Source organism: Microcebus murinus, chromosome X, assembly GCF_040939455.1.
Source record: "Microcebus murinus isolate Inina chromosome X, M.murinus_Inina_mat1.0, whole genome shotgun sequence".
NCBI classification, from domain to species: Eukaryota; Metazoa; Chordata; class Mammalia; order Primates; family Cheirogaleidae; genus Microcebus; species Microcebus murinus.
Window position 1 is genome coordinate 46,617,198 of NC_134136.1, and position 21,242 is coordinate 46,638,439.

Genomic DNA, 21,242 nt, shown 5'->3' on the forward strand with positions numbered 1-21,242 from the left:
TCCCGCCGCCTCGACACCATGCCCAAGAGAAAGGCTGAAGGGGATGCTAAAGGAGATAAAGCCAAGGCAAAGGACGAACCACAGAGAAGATCCGCGAGGTTGTCTGCTAAACCTGCTCCTCCAAAGCCAGAGCCCAAGCCTAAAAAGGCCCCTGCAAATAAGGGAGAGAAGGTACCCAAAGGGAAAAAGGGAAAAGCTGACGCTGGCAAGGAGTCAGGAATCTCCGTTTCCTGCAGAAAACGGAGATGCCAAAACAGACCAGGCACAGAAAGCTGAAGGTGCTGGAGATGCCAAGTGAAGTGTGTGCATTTTTGATAACTGTGTACTTCTGGTGACTGTACAGTTTGAAATACTATTTTTTTTTTTTTTTTTGAGACAGAGTCTCGCTTTGTTGCCCAGGCTGGAGTGAGTGCCATGGCGTCAGCCTAGCTCACAGCAACCTCAAACTCCTGGGCTCAAGCAATCCTGCTGCCTCAACCTCCCAAGTAGCTGGGACTACAGGCATGTGCCACCATGCTAATTTTTTCTATATATATTAGTTGGCCAATTAATTTCTTTCTATTTATAGTAGAGACGGGGTCTCGCTCTTGCTCAGGCTGGTTTTGAACTCCTGACCTCGAGCAATCCGCCCGCCTCGGCCTCCCAGAGTGCTAGGATTACAGGCGTGAGCCACTGCGCCCGGCCTGAAATACTATTTTTTTATCAAGTTTTATAAAAATGCAGAATTTTGTTTTACTTTTTTTTTTTAAGCTATATTGTTAGCACACAGAACACTTCGTTGTTTTTTGGGGGGTGAAGGAGCATATGTCACTAATAGAATGTCTCCAAAGCTAGATTGATATGGGGAAAACACCTTCCCTTTTTAGTTTTGAGAGACTTCCTCTTGGCTCTCAGGGGAGGGATTCCCTGAGGTTGACACATAGCCACCTTGGCACAAATGCCTTGTGGTATGGAAAAACTAATTTGTTTTTATGTCCTATTCTCCCTCTCTGCCTTCAGCATAGTCTTAACTCCCTTAAACCCAGACACCTCTTGGGGCTTGACCTCCAATAATTGCTTACCAATATGTCGGGTAACATCGACTTTTCCAGTAGCACCACTGAGATGGCTTCCCTCAAAAGAGCATCAGTTCCATTTGTAGATTGTGGATCTTCAGATAAATTCTGCCATTTTCACTTCATTTCCTGAAAGTCAGGGTCGGCTTGTGAAAAGTTGTTAAACAACATGCTAAATGTGAAATGTCAACCCTCACTCTAAACTTTCTCTGTTCAGAGCATAAAATGAAGACTTCATTGGGTTTTATAGTGGCTTTCTGATTTTGGTACCATTGAAGAAGAGAGTTTGAAAGTTGTTGTATACTGTTAATGATTGTCTGCCCACGTCCTGCCTGAAATACCATGATTGTTTATTAAAAGTATATTTATTAAAGCTGGATACAGTTTGGCTTGGAAAAAAAAAGAAAAAAAATGGTTGCTCAAGTTCCTTGATTCAACCACTTTTTTTCAGCATCCCGGTTTAAACTTGTTATTCTGGATATCACCATTTATCCTTAAGTTATTAATAACTTAGGTGTCATAAGATATCTATAGCACTAATTCATTATTCAAATAAGTAAAGAGAATTTTGAGTTGAAAAGATATTTTTATCTCATTATTGTATTGCTAGTTAACTAATTACAAAATTATAATTGAATATCTTTAGGAGTAAGTCATCATTCCAACAAGAATAATAATTTACAATGGAGAAGTCTATGGGTTATTTTGGTTCCCACTTTTAACTATTTATTTTACTTATCTATAGTTATATATAGTTAACTATATACCTAGTTCTGGCTATGTATTTAAAGTAATGACACATTCCTCCATGAAAAGCAAAAATCTCTTTAGAGATTAAAAATTTTCAGTTTGGGGGCTTTAAGCAGTTTTCCAGTTATTTATAGCTATCTCTAGTTACAAAGATACCACTAGTTATCTACATTTCATATACAAAAATATTGATTTTAAAAGAATGTGTTTTTCAACATCCTGTCTTTAAGTAATTTTCTAGTTATCTCTAGATAGGTACTTATGTAGGTACCATAAATTATATTACTAACATATTATTTCTGTGAGAAATGCATGTTCAATATACGTTATCCAAAATACTTGAGACCATAAGCATTTTGGATTTCAGGGTTTTTTTTGATTTTGGAATATTTGCATTAGATAATTACTGGTTAAGCATCCTGAATCTGAAAATCCAAAATCTGAAAATGCTCTTCTGATAAACATTTCCTTTGAGCGCCATGTTGGCACCCAAAATGTTTTGGATTTGGGAGCATTTTGTATTTCAGATCTTCAGATTGGGGACACTCAACCTGTATGAAATTGGATTTGACAAAAATGTGTTTTCCATCTTCTTGCCTTCACCTATTCTTTATCATTAGATATAGTTATTTTATGTAAGTCTTACCTAGGTAACATTATGTATTTACAATACTACTTTCACATTACAAAAAAATAAAAACATTTAGATGTGAGAAGGATCAGTTTTCAACATCCTAAATTCAACCAGTGTATCTAGTTACATCTAGTTACTGTTAGGTTTGTTCCAGGTAGAAACACGAAAAGTATGTATGGGACAGAATGTGGTTAATGGAAAATTTAAGCTTGTAAAAAAAATAGCTGCAGAAGTCTGGAGAGTCTCCAGATGTTTTAAATCTAACAGACAGCTGCAGCCAGCATTCCTTTCCCCGCACCCCACAGGGACAAACTTCATCCATCCCTATCTCTCCTGATAAGGACAATGCCGGAGCTGAAGGATGGGATATGACTGGGGCAGGGGTCCTAGGAGCTGGTTGTGTGAAAAATAATTTATTACAAGCAGCTGTTCTGGCCCACTTATACCCACTGAAGAAACCCTGTATAAACTCAAGGCTTTCCCCTCCCTCGGAGTGGACACATTTTTGCCTCCACCCACCTGTACCCAGATGCTCAAAATAAACAGCATTTTGCTACACATGAGGCTTCATGTGTCTCTCTCTTGGCTCCAGACCTACCAACTGTTTACCCCTTTCTTTTGCCAACTTCAGCCTTTTGGAATGGGAATGTTTACCACATGCCTGTACAGCTATAGTACCTTGGAAGTAAATAACTTGTTTTTTATTTTACAGGCTCATAGCTAGAAGGAACTTGCCTTGAGTCTTATTTATTTATTTATTTATTTATTTTTTGAGACAGAGTCTCACTTTGTTGCCCAGGCTAGAGTGAGTGCCCTGGCATCAGCCTCACTCACAGCAACCTCAATCTCCTGGGCTCAAGCAATCCTCCTGCCTCAGCCTCCCAAGTAGCTGGGACTAAGGCATGTGCCACCATGCCCGGCTAATTTTTTGTATGTATATTTTTTAGATGGTCAATTTTCTTTCTATTTTTAGTACAGATGGGGGTGGGAGGTCTCGCTCAGGCTGGTTTTGAACTCCTGACCTCGAGCAACCCGCCTGCCTCAGCCTCCCAGAGTGCTAGGATTATAGGCGTGAACTACCACGCCCGGCCTTGCCTTGAGTCTTAGATGAGACTTTGGGCTTTGGATTTTTGAGATGATGCTGAACAAGTTAAGACTTTTGGGGACTATTGAGAAGAGACGATTGTATTTTGCAATGTGAAAAGAACACAAGATTTGAGGGGCCAGGGGTGTAGTGGTATAGTTTACATGTTTGTCCTCTCCAAATCTCATATTGAAATTTCATCCCCAATATTGGCGGTGGGGCCTAATGGGAGGTGTTTAAGTCATAGGGGCAGATCTCTTATGAATAGACTAATACCCCATGGGGAGAAATGAGTAAGTTCTTACTCTATTAGTTCTCAAAAGAGCTGGTTGTTTAAAAGAGCCTGGCACCTCACCAGCTTCCTCTCCCGCTCTGTGATATCTGTTCACACCGGCTACTCTTCACCTTCCATCATGAGTGGAAACAACTTGAGGCTTTCACCAGATGCCCAATTTTCCAGCCAGCAGAATCGTGAGACAAGTAAACCTTTTTTTTCTTTATAAATTACTCAGTCTTAGGTATTCCTTTATAGCAATGCAAAACAGAGTAAGACAATACTAATTAATTATCAGGCTGGGTATGGTGGCTTACATGTGTAATCCTAGCACTCTGGGAGGCTGAGGAGGGAGGATCGCTTGAGGGCAGGTGTTTGAGGTTGCTGTGAGCTAGGCTAACGCCACGTCACACTAGCCTGGGCAACAGGGTGAGACTCTGTCTGAAAAAAAATTATCAATGCTACTGATCCATTATTACAGTGAGAATAAAGAATTCCTAGGCTGAGCAAGGTGGCTCACACCTATAATCTCAGCACTTTGGGACGCTAAGGCAGGAGGATCACTTGAGGCGAGGAGTTCGAGACCAGCCTGGGAAATAGTGAAACCTTGTCTCTACAAAAAAAAAAAAAATTTATATATATATATACACACACACACATACATATATATACACACATATATATATATATGTCGTATAGATTCTGTTTCTCTGGAGAATTCTAATACACCTAGGTACCAATAGTTATGTATAATTCTATTATAACTCATTATTACAAGAATTAATATTTAGTGGTGAGAAAAATGATTTTTCAAGGTTACTGTTTTTAATGTTGTAGGGTATATCTAGTTATCTCTAAATAAATAGGTACCACTACTTATCAATAATACAAATGCTTTATCACAAAATAAGTTAGATTTGAGAATTGAATTTGTAAAAGCTGTGGCTTTTTAGTTGTACAGGACTGATTCATCATGCTGACAAGAAATAAAAAAGTTATTTATGAGAAGACTGTTGTCTCAATTCTCTGGCTTCATTTCTGTATCAATAGTTATATCTAATTAGCTAGTGTCCTGGATACAGGTAGTTATTCTCATTTATTATTCTTAGTTCTTCTTATTATTTAAGAATATTATTGATATTTTAATTTTATAAATAATCTTTTGGGTTTTTTCATTAAATTCCTGTTCTCAAATATTTACTCCGATTGTGTCTAATTACCTAGGTACCACTACATAATCATACTTCACAAATCATAAGAATTTAGATCTTAAAAAATGTGTTTGCAAGGCCGGAGGTGGTGGCTCACACCTGTAATCCTAGCACTCTGGGAGACCAAGGCGGACAGATCGTTTGAGCTCAGGAGTTAGAGACCAGCCTGAGCAAGAGCGAGACCCCGTCTCTACCAAGAATAGAAAAAATTAGCCAGGCATGGTGGGGCATGACTATATTCCCAGCTACTCAGGAGGCTGAGGCAGAAGGATCGCTTGAGCCCAGGAGTTTGAGGTTGCTGTGAGCCAGGTTGACTCCACGGCACTCTAGCTGGGGCAACAGAGTGAGACTATGTCTCCAAAAAAAAGAAAAAATGCGGCCAGGCGTGGTGGCTCTCGCCTGTAATCCTAGCACTCTGAGAGGCGGAGGTGGGCGGATTGCTCGAGGTCAGGAGTTTGAAACCAGCCTGAGCAAGACCACGTCTCTACTAAAAATAGAAAGAAATTAATTGACCAACTAAATATATATACAAAAAATTAGCTGGGCATGGTTAACGGGACTACATGCCTGTAGTCCCAGCTACTTGGGAGCCTGAGGCAATAGGATCATTTAAGCCCAGGAGATTGAGGTTGCTGTGAGCTAGGCTGATGCCATGGCACTCACTCTAGCCTGGGCAACAAACTGAGACACTCTTGTCTCAAAAAAAAAAAAAATGTGTTTGCAGATTCTGGGTTTCTGTAGTTGTTCTGCTTCTCTCTACTTATTTTCAATTATCTAGCTCCCTAGGGACACCTAGTTATTTGTAGTATTAACCAATAATTCCAACAAGAAATAAGGTAGAGTTGAAATATATTTTTCAACACTCTGGATTCAACTAATTATTCTAATTATCATAAACAATGTGTACTTTACTGATTCCCTAGATACCACCAATTACCTATAGTATTAAAGCATTACACCAACACAGAATATTTCAGAGTTAAGAAGAATATTTTTCAGCTTCCTGGCTTATACTAGTCATTTTAGGTACCTCCAGTTATCTTTACCTATCTAGTTTTTTAGGTTCCAACATTTATCTGTAGTTCTAAGGCAAAATTCCAACAAGGAATAAGAACGTAGTACTATATGACTTTGTTTTTCACCTTCCAGGCTTCAAATACTTGTTTCAATTATCTCCAGTTACTTCAAGTTAAGTAATGAAATGGACATCACCAGTGATCTATAATACTAACTCATTATTATAATAGGATATAAGAAGTTAGTGTGGTGAATCATCTTTTTTCAAAATCATAACGTCAATTTTTTTTCTGGTTAGTTCTAGTTAAATCTATTTCACTATTGACATAAGTACCACCAGATATTATAGTATAAACTCATTATTTCACACACAAAAAAAATTCAAATTTGTGAAGGCTGTGGCTTTCAAACATCCAGGCTTTTCTCAGTTTTTCTAGTTATCTACAGTTCAGTAGTTACCTAGGGACCAATAGTTGTACAGGACTAATTAATCACGCTAACAAGAAATAAAAAAGTTATTTATGAGAAGACTGTTTTCTCAATTCTCTGGCTTCATTTTCATATCAAGTTATATCCAATTAGCTAGTGGCCTGGGTACAAGTAGTTATCTATAGTACTAACTCGTTATCCAACAATAGGTAAGACTGTAGTATTGGGAAGTATATTTATTAGGCTTTCTAGACTGACCTGCTGTTTCTTCAGCAAATAAATAGAATTTAGAGTTGAAAAGAACGAGATTGTCAGATTCCTGCCTTCATCTAGGTATTCTTGTTATCTCTGGTTATTTCTAGTTAAGTAATTACAAAGGTACAATTGAATATAGTAACTAATTATTCCAATGATAAAGAGAATTTATAGTTGACAAGTTTGTGTTGCGTTTTTTAAATCCCAGCTTTAACTAGTTATTCTACTCATACTTAGTTATCCACAGTTAACCAAATGCCTATTTACTACTAGTTATTTGTAGTAATAACATTCAAAAATGGTTTTAGAAAAGAGAAGTGCATGGGGGTTTTTTGTTGTTGTTTCTTCAGCAGCATGTAGTTTTCCAATTATTTCAAGTTATCTCTAGTCAAATAGTTACCTATGTACCACTAGTTTTCTCCCATTCCAATACCTTACCCCAAGAAGAAATAAATTGCACTTGAGAAAAATGCATTTTCAAATCCTGGCTTCAATTGGTTTTCTGCTTATTTCCGGTTATTTCTAGGTAAGTAGTTACCTAGGTAACACTGGTTATCTATATTACTAACACATTACTTCAATAAGAAATAAGAAGTTAGATGGAGTAAAATGTGTTTTTTAGCTCCCTGCTGAAGAAGCTTAGGAAATTTTGCCCCAAAATATGATTCCTTGGTATAAAGAGTATTTATTTTGAATTCAAGGCCCTTAGAGATCAACCAACAGACCTTGGAAGGGGCTTTCCCTCTATCTGTATAAACCAGATGGATCCATAAAAAAGAACAATTGACTTCCTTTCCCCTCCCTGTTATCTCAATATATTATAAGAAAGATGATCAAGAATGCATCCAGACCTGGCTCAAATCATTTTCCATATACGACCTCTCATGTTAATTTAATTTGCAAAGAGAATCTCTTACAAGTCAATCTGTTCCCTCATCCATTCATCCTCCCTAGCAACCATTTATTGCCCCTAAGCAGCATTATCTATATTGCTCATCTCTCCTCTAAAAGGAGTGTCTAAAAATTTCTGGGCCTCATTAGGATATTGGGTAATCACTCTGTGATTCTCCCCATGGGCAAATAAACCTCTTTCTTTTATTAATCTGTCTTAATTGTGAGTTGATCTTTCAGCAGACTTTGGGGTGGAGGGAAGAGGGAGTTTCCTCCTCATTCCCATAGTACCTTCAACTAGTCATCAAGGATATACCTGGTTATCTTTATGTAATTTAGCTTACCTCAGTATTCTAGCTATTTAAAGCACTACTTCCACATTCCAAAAAGAAATAAAAACAAAGATTTTAGAGATGAAAAGCATGTATTTTTCAGCTTTGGAGCTTTAAGCAGTTTTCTAGCTAATTCTAGTTATCTCAAGTTAAATATTTACATATCTACCAAGTTATCTATATTTATCTATAGTTGTCTATAGATAAATATCTATAGATAAATATAAATATCTATAGATATCTATAAATAGATAAATATAAATATCTATAGTTTATATATAAACTACTTAGTTTATATCTATAGTTTATATATAGATATAAACTAGATAGTTTATATCTATAGTTTATATATATATTTATATATATAAATATCTATAGTTATCTATAAATAGATAAATATAAATATCTATAGATAAATATATAGAGATAAATATAAATCTATAGTTATCTATATTTCCAATACCTTACGTAAAGAAGAAATAAAATTTGGAATTAAGAAGAATATGTTTTTCAATATGCTAGCTTCAAGTATTTTTCTAGTTATGTTTAGTATCTTTAGATAAGTACTTACATAGGTACCACATATTATCTATATTACAAGTTTTTTAACAAGAATTACAAAGTTGAATTTGAGAAAAATATGTTTAACAGCATCCTGCCTTCACATACTCATTCTAGTTATATCTAACTATCTGTATATGAGTGTTACTTAGATTAACTCTTATTTATAGCACTACTTCCACATTATGAAAGATATAAATATTTATATGTGAGAAGAATGGGTTTTTCAAAATCCTAAGTTTAACCAGTATATCTAGTTATGTCTAGTTACCTTTGGTAAGACAGTTATCTAGGTGTGACTAATTACCCATTGGGCTAACTCATTAATTCCACAAGATATGATAATTCATATGTGAGAAAACATTTGTTTTCCATTTCCTGGCTTCAAGCTATGTTTGTTTTATGCCTCCAGTTAAGTAGTTACCTAGTTATCAGTAGTTATCTCTAATATTAACTCATTTTTCCAATAAGCAATAACAAGTTATTGTGAGAAAAATATGTTTAAGACTTCCTAGATCTCTTAGTCACTTCTAGTTAACTCTAATAAAGTTGTTACTTAGGTACTATTTATCTATAGTACTAACATTTTATTCCAAGATGAAATATGAACTTAGGGTGAGAACTCAGGTGTACTTAGGTGTTTTTCAGCTTGGTGAGTTCAATTTGTTTTTCTAGTTTTCTCTAGTTACCTCTAGTTTAAAAATTACCTACATCACACTGGATAGCTCTTCAATTAATTCATTATTCCAACAAGGAAATAATATAGACATGAGATTATTATGATTTGCAGCTTTCTGCCTGTGACTAGTTACTCATTAGTTCTATTCTAATAGTTTTCACTAGTTATCAATATTTAACTAATTATTAATATACAGATACCACTACATATCTATGGTACTAACTCATTATTTCAACAGGAAACAATTTAAATTTAAGAAGAATGGCCTTTTCTGTTTCCTGACTTCAACAGTATTCCTGGTTATCTCTAACTATCTCCTATAAACTAGTTACCTAGGTCCCACTGGTCATCTTTGGACTTATGAATTATTTCATTATGAAATAAGAAGTTAGGATGAAGAACAGATGGAAACTAAAGAATTGCAGCCATTGACTTTGAACAGAAATGCAGATAAAAGTATAGAGAGGCCGGGCGCTGTGGCTCACGCCTGTAATCCTAGCTCTTGGGAGGCCGAGGCGGGCGGATTGCTCAAGGTCAGGAGTTCAAAACCAGCCTGAGCAAGAGCGAGACCCCGTCTCTACTATAAACAGAAAGAAATTAATTGGCCAACTGATATATATATATATAAAAAAAATTAGCCGGGCATAGTGGCGCATGCCTGTAGTCCCAGCTACTCAGGAGGCTGAGGCAGAAGGATCACTCGAGCCCAGGAGTTTGAGGTTGCTGTGAGCTAGGCTGACGCCACGGCACTCACTCTAGCCTGGACAACAAAGTGAGACTCTGTCTCAAAAAAAAAAAAAAAAAGTATAGAGAGATTTTCACATAATCCTAATACCATGAATAATTTTTCTTTGATTTGCAAAAATGGAAATAATTGGAATTTATATGAACAAATGACTAATGAAGACAAGTCTTTTGGTTATTCATCTGCTAGAAACCAAAACAGTAATTTTTATAGTTCATTGTCATGTACCCCTAACCAATGATTTTACGAACAAAGATAAGATTTGTTTTTTTGAGTTAGAGTCTCCCTCTGTCGCCTGAGCTAGAGTGCAGTGGCGTCATCATAGCTCACAGCAACCTCAAAATTTTGGACTCACGTGATCCTCCTGCCTCAGCCTCCCGAGTAGCTGGGACTACAGGCATGCACCACCATACCAGACTAATTTTTCTATTTTTTGTAGAGACAGGGTCTCGTTCTTGCTCAGGCTGGTTTCAAACTCCTGTGCTCTCTCCATCCTGCCGCCTCAGCCTCCCAGAGTGCTAGGAGTACAGGCATGAGCCACCACAGCCAACCAGTTCACAAATTTCTAATGAGAATAAGTGCCATTTACAGACTTGTTCTTTAAGATCATCAGAGAATAGCACTAATCTTTCTGTCGCTGTGGATTTGTATCCTTCACCTTTTATCTATTTGTTTGTCCTAATGGCCAGCAAACTAAAGGAAGTTACAACAGTGAAATTCAAAGCATTTATTGTAACTTTAACTGCAAATCTCTCAAGTTCTAGTGGCATTTGAGGATAACTGCAAAGGTTTCTGATGGTACGATGGTACTGCATATTTCTAGATGTAGACTTTGTAGATGAAATATTTACTAGCCTGATAGGGTTCTCAGTACCAGAAATGAAACAGCTACAAAAACAAAAACAAAAACAAAACCTCTTCATTACCAAAAGTTCCTGAAAGGTTTGCAGAAATGTCAGAGATATCTAATAGATTTGTGCCGTCTAATGACTATTTCATTTAATCTTTCCTTGTCTACAGCAATTGTACTGCCATTATAAGATGTTAATATAGGACACCTTGAGAATCTAAAAAAGCAGTTAAATAAATTATTTACCAAAATAGTATTAGAGAACAATTCAAAACAACAAGGAAATATTTAGAATTAAATTTGTTCATAATTTTATTTTGGAAACTTTCTTTTTGTAAAAAGGAAAAATGAAATTTCATAGCTTTTTTCAGTTTAATTTTAAAATATTTAATCATGTTTGTTGCATGTACAGCCTTTTTTAATAAGTTAATTTTTATAGTAACTGTTAGATGAAGGAATTTGGTGACCTACTATTGTTGAGAAATTTGTTTGCCACTTGTCATTTCACATAAGATGTATTGTATAAGGCCGGGCGCGGTGGCACTTTGGGAGGCCGAGGCAGGAGGACTGCTTGAGCTCAGGAGTTCAAGACTAGCCTGAGCAAGTGCGAGACCCCATCTCTACTATAAATAGAAAGAAATTAGCCAAACAACTAAAAATAGAAAAAACATTAGCCGGGTGCGGTGGCATGTGCCTGTAGTCCCAGCTACTTGGGAGGCTGAGGCAGGAGGATCCCTTGAGCCCAAGAGTTTGAGGTTGCTGTGAGCTAGGCTAATGCCATGGCACTCTAGCCTGGGCTACAGAGTGAGACTTTTGTCTCAAAAAAAAAAAAAAAAAAAGATGTATTGTACTAAAGTATTGTACTGGTGTTCACCCATGAGCCATATTATTGAAAGCTAATAATTATACATAGATAGTTTTACTTCTAATATGTTGAGTGCCCCAAAAGATTTATTTATATTGTTATTCTTAGAAAAAAAATTAAAATCCAGTGGCTCACAGCTGGGTGAGTTGGCTCACGCCCGTAATCCCAGCACTTTGGGAGGCTGAGGCAGGAGGATCACTTGAGCCCAGGAGTTTGAGACCAGCCTAGGCAATAACGAGATCCGTTTCTACAAAAAAATTAAAAATTATTCGAGTGTGGTAGCACATGCCTGTAGTCCTTGGGAGGCTCAGGCAAGAGAATTGCTTGAGTTGGAGGAGTTGAAGGTTGCAGTGAGTTATGATTGATGCCACTGCACTCTAGCATAGGCGACAGAGCAAAACCCTGTCTCAAAAAAAAAAAAAAAATCAGTGGATCAAAACATCAGGCTTTCAGATGCAAATTGTTTTGCTGATTGTAAATATTTATCTGGTACATTTAAAGTAAATCTTGTTAACTAGATGCTATTTGATAAATTATATTGAAGGATTTAAAAATCTTATTTTCAAGGATAGTTTATTTTAAATGGTATATTGAAAACTGCATTACTAATGTCCAGTAAGTAGTTCTTTTACTGTATTAAAATAAGCCATTTATCCATGTCTTTAGGTGTTATCTCTTTTCTGAATTAGATGTACATAAAGCCTTTAGTTTTGTTGTAAGTACTGATTTTGCCAAAGGAAAGCTGTTTACCACTCTTCCATTTTTCTGTTATAAAGTTGCATTTGAAAGGTAAAATTATTTTTATTAGTCATTAATTTTTAAAAATTTAAATTAAAGTGCCTTGAATTTTGGAACATTAAACAAATGATTAAAATAATAAAAAAGGAAGTTAGATTGAGAAGGATGTGCCTTCCAATTTATGGTTTTAATTAGGTATTCTAATATTCTTTAGTTAATTAGTTACATAAGTACCATTATTCATCTATAGTACTAACTCATTAATCCAACAGGAAAAATAATGTACAATGTGGAAAAAAATACTATTTTAGCTCCTAACCTTAACTACTTATTTTAGATATCTTTAGCCATCTCTATGTAAGTAAAAACAAGGTGCCACTATTTATCTATGGTGCCAACATCCTATTCCAACAAGAATTCAGACTAATATTCAAGAAGAATCTTTATGACCTCTGGCTTCAACTATTTGTTATGCTTTTGTCTGGTTACTTCTATTTCATTTCTATCTAAATTCATCTGGTTCTCTACATTACTAAATCCACATTCCAAAAAAAGTAAGAATTCAGAATTAGGAAGAGGGTGTTTTTCAGCATCCTAAATTCAGTTTTTCTAGATATCTAGTAAACTGATTGTCCTAATTAACCATACTACTGATATATTATTTCAATCAAAATTAAGAATTTCATATTAAGATTATGGTTCCACATTCTAGTTTCAACCAATTATCTGTAGTTAACTAGCTAACCTATTACTATTAATATTAGTTATACATAGTTCTAAATCTTTATTTCAAAATGAGATTAAGATTAGGGTGATGAGGAACAGTTTTTTAACTGCTGAGTTCAAACAAATTTCCTGATTATCTCTCGCTATCCCTAGTAAACTAGTAACCTAGGTACCAATATTTGTCTATAGCATTAATACATGATTGTAACAACAATTGAATTTATTGTTAAGAAGAATTTTTTTTTAGCTTCTTGGCTTCAAATTATTGTTCAAAGTATATCTAATTCCCTCTAATTAAATAAATAATCATTACTTATCAATACTACTACCTCATTATTTTTAAAATAAAATTTAGAAGTGAGAATAAAGTATTTATTAACTTCTTGGTGTCAAATATTCATTCTGGTAATTTCTAGTTACCTTTATTTAACTAATTACATACATAACACTAGATAACCACACTACCCACTCAGTATTCCACTATAGTAAGAATTTAGATGTGAGCCTGAGCAAGATTGAGACCCCATCTCTACAAAAATAAAATAGAAAAATTAGCTGGATGTGGTGGTGTGCACCTATAGTCCCAGCTACCTGGAAGACTGAGGCAGGAGGATTGCTTGAGCCCAGGAGTTGGAGGTTGTGGGTGAGCTGTGATCATGCCACTGTACTCTACACTCTAGCCAGGGTGACACAGTGAGACCTTGTCAAAAAAAAAAAAAAAGAAAGAAAAGAAAAGAAAAGAGGAGAGGAAAGGAGAGGGGAGAGGAGGGGAGTGGAGGGGAGGGGAGGGGAGGAGAGGAGAGGAGAGGAGAGGAGAGGAGAGGAGAGGAGAGGAGAGGAGAGGAGAGGAGAGGGGAGGGGAGGGGAGGGGAGGGGAGGGGAGGGGAGGGGAGGGGAGGAGAGGAGAGGAGAGGAGGAAAGAGAAAAGAAAAAGAAAAAAAAGTTAGATTTGAGAAAAATGCGTTTTTCAGATTTGGGGCTCCTATGTATTTTGCTATTTATCTCTACTTATTTCTAGTTAACTATTTCTCTAGATACCCAGTTTTCTGCAGTACTTTTTTTTGAGACTGAGTCTCATTTTGTTGCCCAGACTAGAGTGAGTGCCATGGCATCAGCCTAGCTCACAGCAACCTCAAACTCCTGGGCTCAAGTGATCCTTCTGCCTCAGCCTCCTGAGTAGCTGGGACGACAGGCATGCACCAACCTGCCCGGCTAATTTTTTATACATATATTTTTAGTTGGTAAATTAATTTATCTCTATTTTTAGTAGAGACAGGGTCTCGCTCTTGGTTTCAAACTCCTGACCTCAAGCGATCCACCCGCCTCGGCCTCCCAGAGTGCTAGGATTATAGGCGTGAGCCACCGTGTTCAGCCAGTTTTCTGTAGTATTAACTCCTTATTCCAACAAAAAATATAAGGTAGAATTGAGAATATATTTTCATCTTTCTGAATTCAACTAATTATTCTGGTTATCACAAGCTATCTATAGATTATTTTCGTCTAGGTACTATGATTCATGTATTGTATTAACACATTATACCAACAAGAAATATGATGTCAGAATTGAGAAGAATGCTTCTGGGCTTCCTGGTTTATGTTAGTCATTTTAGCTATCTCCAGTTATTCGTAGCTATCTAATTTGTCAAGGTATCACTACTTACCTATAGTTCTAAGGCAAAATCCCAACAAGGAATAAGAATATATAATATAAAACTGTACTTATCAATTTTGATTTCAAATATGTGTTCTAATTATCTTTAGTTACCTCTAGCTACCTAATTGAGTAGCTATCACCAGCTATCTATAGTATAAGCTCATTATTATAACAAGAAAGAGGAAGTAGAATGGTAAACCATGATTTTTCAAGTTAATAGCTTCAAATATTTTTCCTAATTATTTTTACTTAACTCAAATTTTCTGTCAACCTAGATACCACTAAATATCTATAATACAAACTCATTTTATTAAGGAAAGAGAATTTATATTTGTTGATGATTGCTTTCCAGGTCCCTGGCTTCTCTGAATTTTTCTAGTTATCTTCCAGTTCAGTAGTTACCTATGTACTCCAGTTATATAGAACTAACTCATTATGCTAACAAGAAATAAGAAGCTGGCTATGAGAAGAACGTGTTCTCCACTCTAAGGATTCATCTACATCTCTAGTTATCACCAATTAATTTCCTGTGTTCAGGCAGTTATCTATAGTACTAACTCATTATTCCAGTAATAGACAAGAATGTAGTGTTGAGAAGAATGTTTATTCAACTTCCTAAATTCAATTACTTTTCTCCAGCATCCTGGTTTAAATTTGTTCTGGATATCACCATTTATCCTTTGGTTACTAGTGACCAAGGTACGACTAGATACCTATGGCACTAACTTGAAAGTCAAACAAGTAAAGAGAATTTTGAACTGAAAGGTACTTTTATCTCTAGTTATGTCTAGTTAACTAATTACAAAAGAGCAATAATAATAGCATACAGCATAATAGCAAATGTTATTGAGCACATTCTCTGTGTCAAGGACAGTATTTAGAAGACAGGTTCAAATCCCAGCTCTGAACATTTCCCAAATGAGTGACTTAGAACAGGTTACTTAACATCTCTGTGATTCAATAACATCACCTGTAAAATGACAATAATAGTACATTTATATCCATAGTGTTGTTAAGAGGATTAAATGTGTTAATATAAGCAAATCACTTAGATCATTGCTTGGAACACAGTAAGAACCAGCTAAGTGTAAGCTACTGTTATTGTCATCTCAATCTTCACAACCCCATGAAGTAGGTACTATTATTATCCCATTTTACAGATGAGAAAATTGAAGCACAAGAAAAAGCAACTCACCAGGTTAGCTAGCTAGCAAATGACAAGCAAAGTGGTGATGCAGATGCCAGCTATGTGGCTCCAGGGTCCCTACCCTTAGAAATCTGGGACATCTAACCTATTTTTACGTGGATGAGGCTCAATTAGATATGTAACATTTTCAAGAATGAATCAACTAAAAATATTAAATAAATACTACCTTGGCTGCTGCCCACATAGACAACATTCACCAAAAGGGGCACAGGAATGATTGACGTTTAGAAAACACTGGAGTAAATCATGGAAATATCAGAGGTGAGAGACCACATGACTCAAATTTTGACATATGTCCTAGCTAGGTTAATGCACACCGAGAGACTATTGTAGGACTCTCACTTAATAACTGACCCCAGGCCAAATTCATCACAGAGAATCTAGCAACAAGAGAAGGAGACCAGCAGATCCCAGCAAGAGCCAGCCTGAGAAGGAGATGTCTTGGTTAAGTCAGCGAGAGGCTATGGGGGTGAAATTCCTTGACAGCGTTTTTAGAGTGAATTTGTCAGCCAACAACCCTGTAGCTGGTTTCCTACCCACCCTCTGGGAACACAAGGCAGGAGACACTTATCTGTTAGGTACAGTGGACAAAATGAGTGGAGTCCACCATACTTTTAGGGGCCTGTGAAAGTGGTTTAGTTTCTTTTATTATTAATAAATGGGTCTGGTGGCAATGGTGGTTACGAAGGTAAAAATAGTCCTTTTACGAAGGTAAAAATAATGTCCTGTATGCATCAGTTTTCTAAGACTAAAAAAAAAAAACAGATTAAAATTTTTAAAAAGTAAAAGAAAAAAATAGGATAATGTACATTCTCAGGCATAGGGCCAATTATTAGGAGCAATTCTCAATATTAGGATACTAACTGGTCCTGAGGTACATTTCCTTTTTTTTTTTTTTTTTTTTTTTGAGACAGGATCGCTGTGTCGCCTGGGCTAGAGTGCAGTGGCCTCATCGTAACTCTCACAGCAACCCTAAACTCCTGGGCTCAAGTGAACCTCTTGCCTCAGCCTCCCCAGTAGCTGAGACTACAAGGCACGCACCACGACGCCGGGCTCATTTTTTCTTTTTTTTTTTTTTTTTTTTTTTTTATAGAGATGGGTTCTCGCTCCTGCCCAGGCTGGTCTCAAACTCATGACCTCAAATGATCCTCCCGCCTCGTAGAGTGCTTTGACTACAGGGGTAAGCCGCCTCGCGGCGCCGCGCCAGGGAGGCACGCTTCTTGAAGGGAGAAACATAGGGCTCCCAATCTGCCCTGGCTCTTTTTGTATTTGACATTTATCAGTGCGGAACGAACGAGGCCTCAGACAGTTCTAGAAAAAGGGTGAGAAAAGACAGAGGTGGAGGGGAAGGCGGGAACTAATCCAAGTCCACAACTCCTGCCCAGACCGGGAACACGCGCGCTTCTCTAGAGTGCCTGCAGCCTGAGGCACGGTAGCGGAACGGAGTGGAGCAGACGTCACATGCTCCACGGTCACGTCCAGAGCCAAAGGAAGGGCCACAAGCAGTGCAACCATTCTCAGATGCAATAAACAAGGGGCAGGGTTCTTCCCTCGTACTCAGATGTGCTGTACTTGGAGCTTTCGCAAGGGGATGTTGGGTTTCTTGCAGCTTGCATCTCAGCACCCAGAGTGCTGCGCAAACCCAGCCCCAAGCTCCCGCTCCCCAGACCCCCTAAAGTGCATTGCTGCAAAACCCTAGCATGTAGTCTCCTACCTAATAATTTCATCTTAATAACAGCAAGATTCACAGACTTTGGGTGCGAATAGGACAGAACCAGAAAGTCCCATCCATGAGTTACCAACTTCCCAGAGGGGACAGTGGTGCTGCTGAGGGCTGAGCGTGTTCTCTCTCTCACACACACATATGCCAGCTAGCGTGCATCGAGGACTCGGCGGAGAGATGCTCTCCAAACATTTTCTCCAAGGGCTCCGGGGGCTAGAGTGAGACTCGCTCCTCCGTCTCTTTCCCTGCCTTAAATCGGCTTGTGCAGTCCTGCACAGCCCCCTTCCTCAACAGTGACCCTGCCCGAGTTGGGAGTAGTCAGCTAAACTGCAGGATTTAGCTGGGGTTCCCCCCACACAAACACCCGCTACCAGAGCCCCCGCTACAAGCACCCCCCCGCCCCCCCCCCCCGCTGTACCGCCACGCCCTGGCAGCGTGCGCCACGCAGCAGGTCCAACCCAGCACACACGCCACAACTGGAGGCGACTGGAGTAACAGTCGTCTAACCACGAGGGCGTAGACGTTGAACCTGAGGCAGACGCGCGCTATATAAACCCCCACCCCCAGACCCCGGCACAGAGACGGCAGAAGCTCACGGCGTCGTCCACGGCACTCAAGAGCATGGATTCTCCGCCCGGGTGCAGCCACGAGGATACCGGCTACCGCAGCCTGGGGGTCGATGAGCTCCAGGAAGAACTGCATGGTCAGTGCCTGGCTCCGGGCAGGTGCTTTAGCGAACTCCAAGAAACGAACTTTCCCTCAGAGAGGCGAGCGGACGCGCCGCTTCTGTGCGGCCGCCGCCGCCGCTCCTCAGGTCGCCGGCCCTGGCCGCTCTCTGCCCGCGTGCTCTGGGCTCGATCTCTGGGAACCTGATCTCTCTCTCTCTCTCTCTTTCTTTTTGGTTTTCTCCCTTTCCAGATGTGAAGGCTATGGCGACCTCGGTGACTGAAGCGGGAGGAGACGACGAGGAGAAAATAGGATCCGACCCGGAGCAGGGCGCAGCAGCAGCAGGAGAAGAAAGCCAAGTTGGCGCGGAAGCTCCAGACCCCTTCGACGACGAGACCCAGAAGTGCGGCGGCGGTGGCGGCGGCGGCGGCGACCAGGAGCCCACCCAGGAGGCTGCCCAGGAGGCCGCCGAGGGTCTGCAGCCCCAGGACAGGCAGCATCGCTTCTACCTCAAAACCTTCAGGCGGCTGCAACTGCAGGAACTGGAGAACGTTTTCCAACGCGGTCAATACCCCGACGTGTTCGCAGGGTAAGCCGCTTGCTCTTATGGCGGGGGTTCTCCGGGACGGTAGGGCTTGTCCCGGGACGCTTTGGGCTCTCTCCTTCCAGTCTCCTTCCCTCCCCTTCAGAATCAAAACCTATGTAGGGAGCTCAGGGTCGCTAGAGTCCGCCCCCCCCCCCTTGAGCTCTGAAGTGCGGGCGATGCCTACGGGCATCAAGGTATTCCCCACGCGGTACATAAATGAAAAAAGTCAGGAAACTTTGGCCGCACTCCTGTTTTTGTAAATAACGTTTTGTTGGAATCAGGATATACATCAAGGTGAGGAGAAAGAGGCATACATGGTCAGATCCTGCCTTTATTTAAAATTTTGATAATTTGGTCATGATGGATTTTTTCATTGGTCTTTATTTTTTTAATACTGCGTGAAAAATTATTCGTCTTGAATCCTGAGTTTTTTAGCGCCTCCCCCCCTTAAATTCTGCACACAAAGGAAAATCATCCCTAAAGCAAGCCTGGAGCTAGGGACTACAGAAAAATGTGTTGGGGCGGTTGGAAGGGTAGAAATTTTAAAACAAGTATGAAATGTGCTTCCGTGTATTTTTTTCATCGACAACTCCAAATCCTGAACTTTTGCGGTTTTCTCCCCTCAGAAAGGAGCTGAAATTACGCGTGGATGTGACCGAAGCTAGCGAGCAAGTCAGTAATCCTGAAAAAGGCAACAAGCCAGGACAGCCACTCTAAATCCTGCTTCAAGAATTGACCAGCTGTGTCCTAGACGTTCTCAAGTTGGTGTGTTTTTGTTAACTTTTCCATGTTTGGCAAATAAGCTTTGAAGTTTTGGGGGTGAAAATGGGATAAGCAAACCCCAGCTTATGGGAAATTTCCCATTACCAGGGGGAATGTGATTTTCTAATGGAAACATAAAAAGAAAAAGAACCAAACTGCCGTTTACCCCTATTCTCTGTACAAGATTAAATACAAATAAAGTTTAACTGCTTCTAACAATGGTATCCTTTAAGGAACATTTCTGTGTGGAGTCTATTGGGGCTCGATCTGACCTGGGAAGTATGCAAAATAATGCACCAAGGAGCTGGTTTACAAGAGATTTCAACTGTATTCAATTACTGAAAATATTTAAGCCAGGCATATGCTCTTAGCTAAATTAGTGAATTTATAAATATTCAAGCATTGGGATAGGGGAATAAATAATTCATACACATAGAACACACTACAGGTGCAATTACTGTATGTTTAGGTACACTGAGAGTGATGGGAGGAGATATTTTAAAACTCCAAGTGTCTGGTTCTTCTGTTTTGTTTTTGTTTTTTTCAGTCTGTGGTAAAGCTGTGTAGATAGTAGCAGCCCTAACTTTCTGTAATACTTTGATGTGTTAGCCTGAAAATATTGCTAATACATTCACTTTACAGTGGGGAGGAGTTTGCAAACTGGGAATTTGTCTAAAAATTGAGACACACAAGAACAATTTTGAATAAAGTTCCACTGACCTAAGAAGGGTGAAAAGGTTAAATAAGAATTGCTTACACTCAAATATATACCTTGAAGATATGGCACAAATTGAATTTCATGAGTGAACATTTTCTCTTGAGGAATTTCTGACAAAAATTCTTGACAAATTCTGAGGAATTTCTGACAAAAATCTAAATTTTTTTTTCTTTTTTCTTTTTTTGGTGGTACTATTTTGAAGAGGTGGGTTTTGTGAAATTTGTTAGGTAGTGGGTGGAGGCTCTCAGTTCAGACCAGATTCTTACTTGTGTTAATTTGAAATACTTTTTCATTTGCTCAGGCAGTGGTGACTAATTTGTAGGTCATGGACTCAAAATATTATTATTTGAGACCATAGAAAACCATAAGTTGTATTAAGAGAGTATTTTTCACATAGTGAGTGTGATGTGCACTGTCTGGGGGATGTACACGCTTGAAACTCTGACTCGAGGGGCACAGGGAGGCAAAGGCAATGTATGTAACCTTAACGTTTGTACCCCCATAATATGCTGAAATTAAAAAAACAATTTAAGAGTATTTTTCAAAAACAAAATCCAGGTTGGGTTTATTAGCTTTGCTCCTCAGTGTGTGTGTGAGTACAGTGAGGAAAAGGAGCTGCAGATCTAATGGTGCTGAATTTGGACCTGTTTTTTTTTTTTTTTCTTCTGAGTCAGAGTGTCAGTCTGTTGCCCAGACTAGAGTGCCGTGGCATCAACCTAGCTCACAGCAACTTCAAACTCCTGGGCTAAAGCGATCCTACTGCCTCAGCCTCCTGAGTAGCTGGGACTACAGACATGTGCCACCATGCCTGGCTAATTTTTGTATGTATA

General features: G+C 38.7%; 2 protein-coding genes and 1 pseudogene across 2 annotated transcripts in view; all 3 read left to right on the top strand.

Moving 5' to 3' along the window:
- The window catches only part of RPL39 (ribosomal protein L39), a 362,820-nt gene that overhangs the window by 208,854 nt on the left and 132,724 nt on the right, over positions 1 to 21,242 (top strand). The window lies entirely within an intron of this gene.
- On the top strand, positions 19 to 355 carry LOC105857332 (non-histone chromosomal protein HMG-17 pseudogene; annotated as a pseudogene).
- On the top strand, positions 18,191 to 19,913 carry LOC105857320 (homeobox protein ESX1-like). Its single transcript, XM_012739631.3, has 3 exons — positions 18,191 to 18,383; positions 18,599 to 18,935; positions 19,559 to 19,913. The coding sequence occupies exons 1-3, from the start codon at positions 18,302 to 18,304 to the stop codon at positions 19,647 to 19,649; spliced, it is 510 nt and encodes a 169-aa protein (XP_012595085.1). The 5' UTR covers positions 18,191 to 18,301; the 3' UTR covers positions 19,650 to 19,913.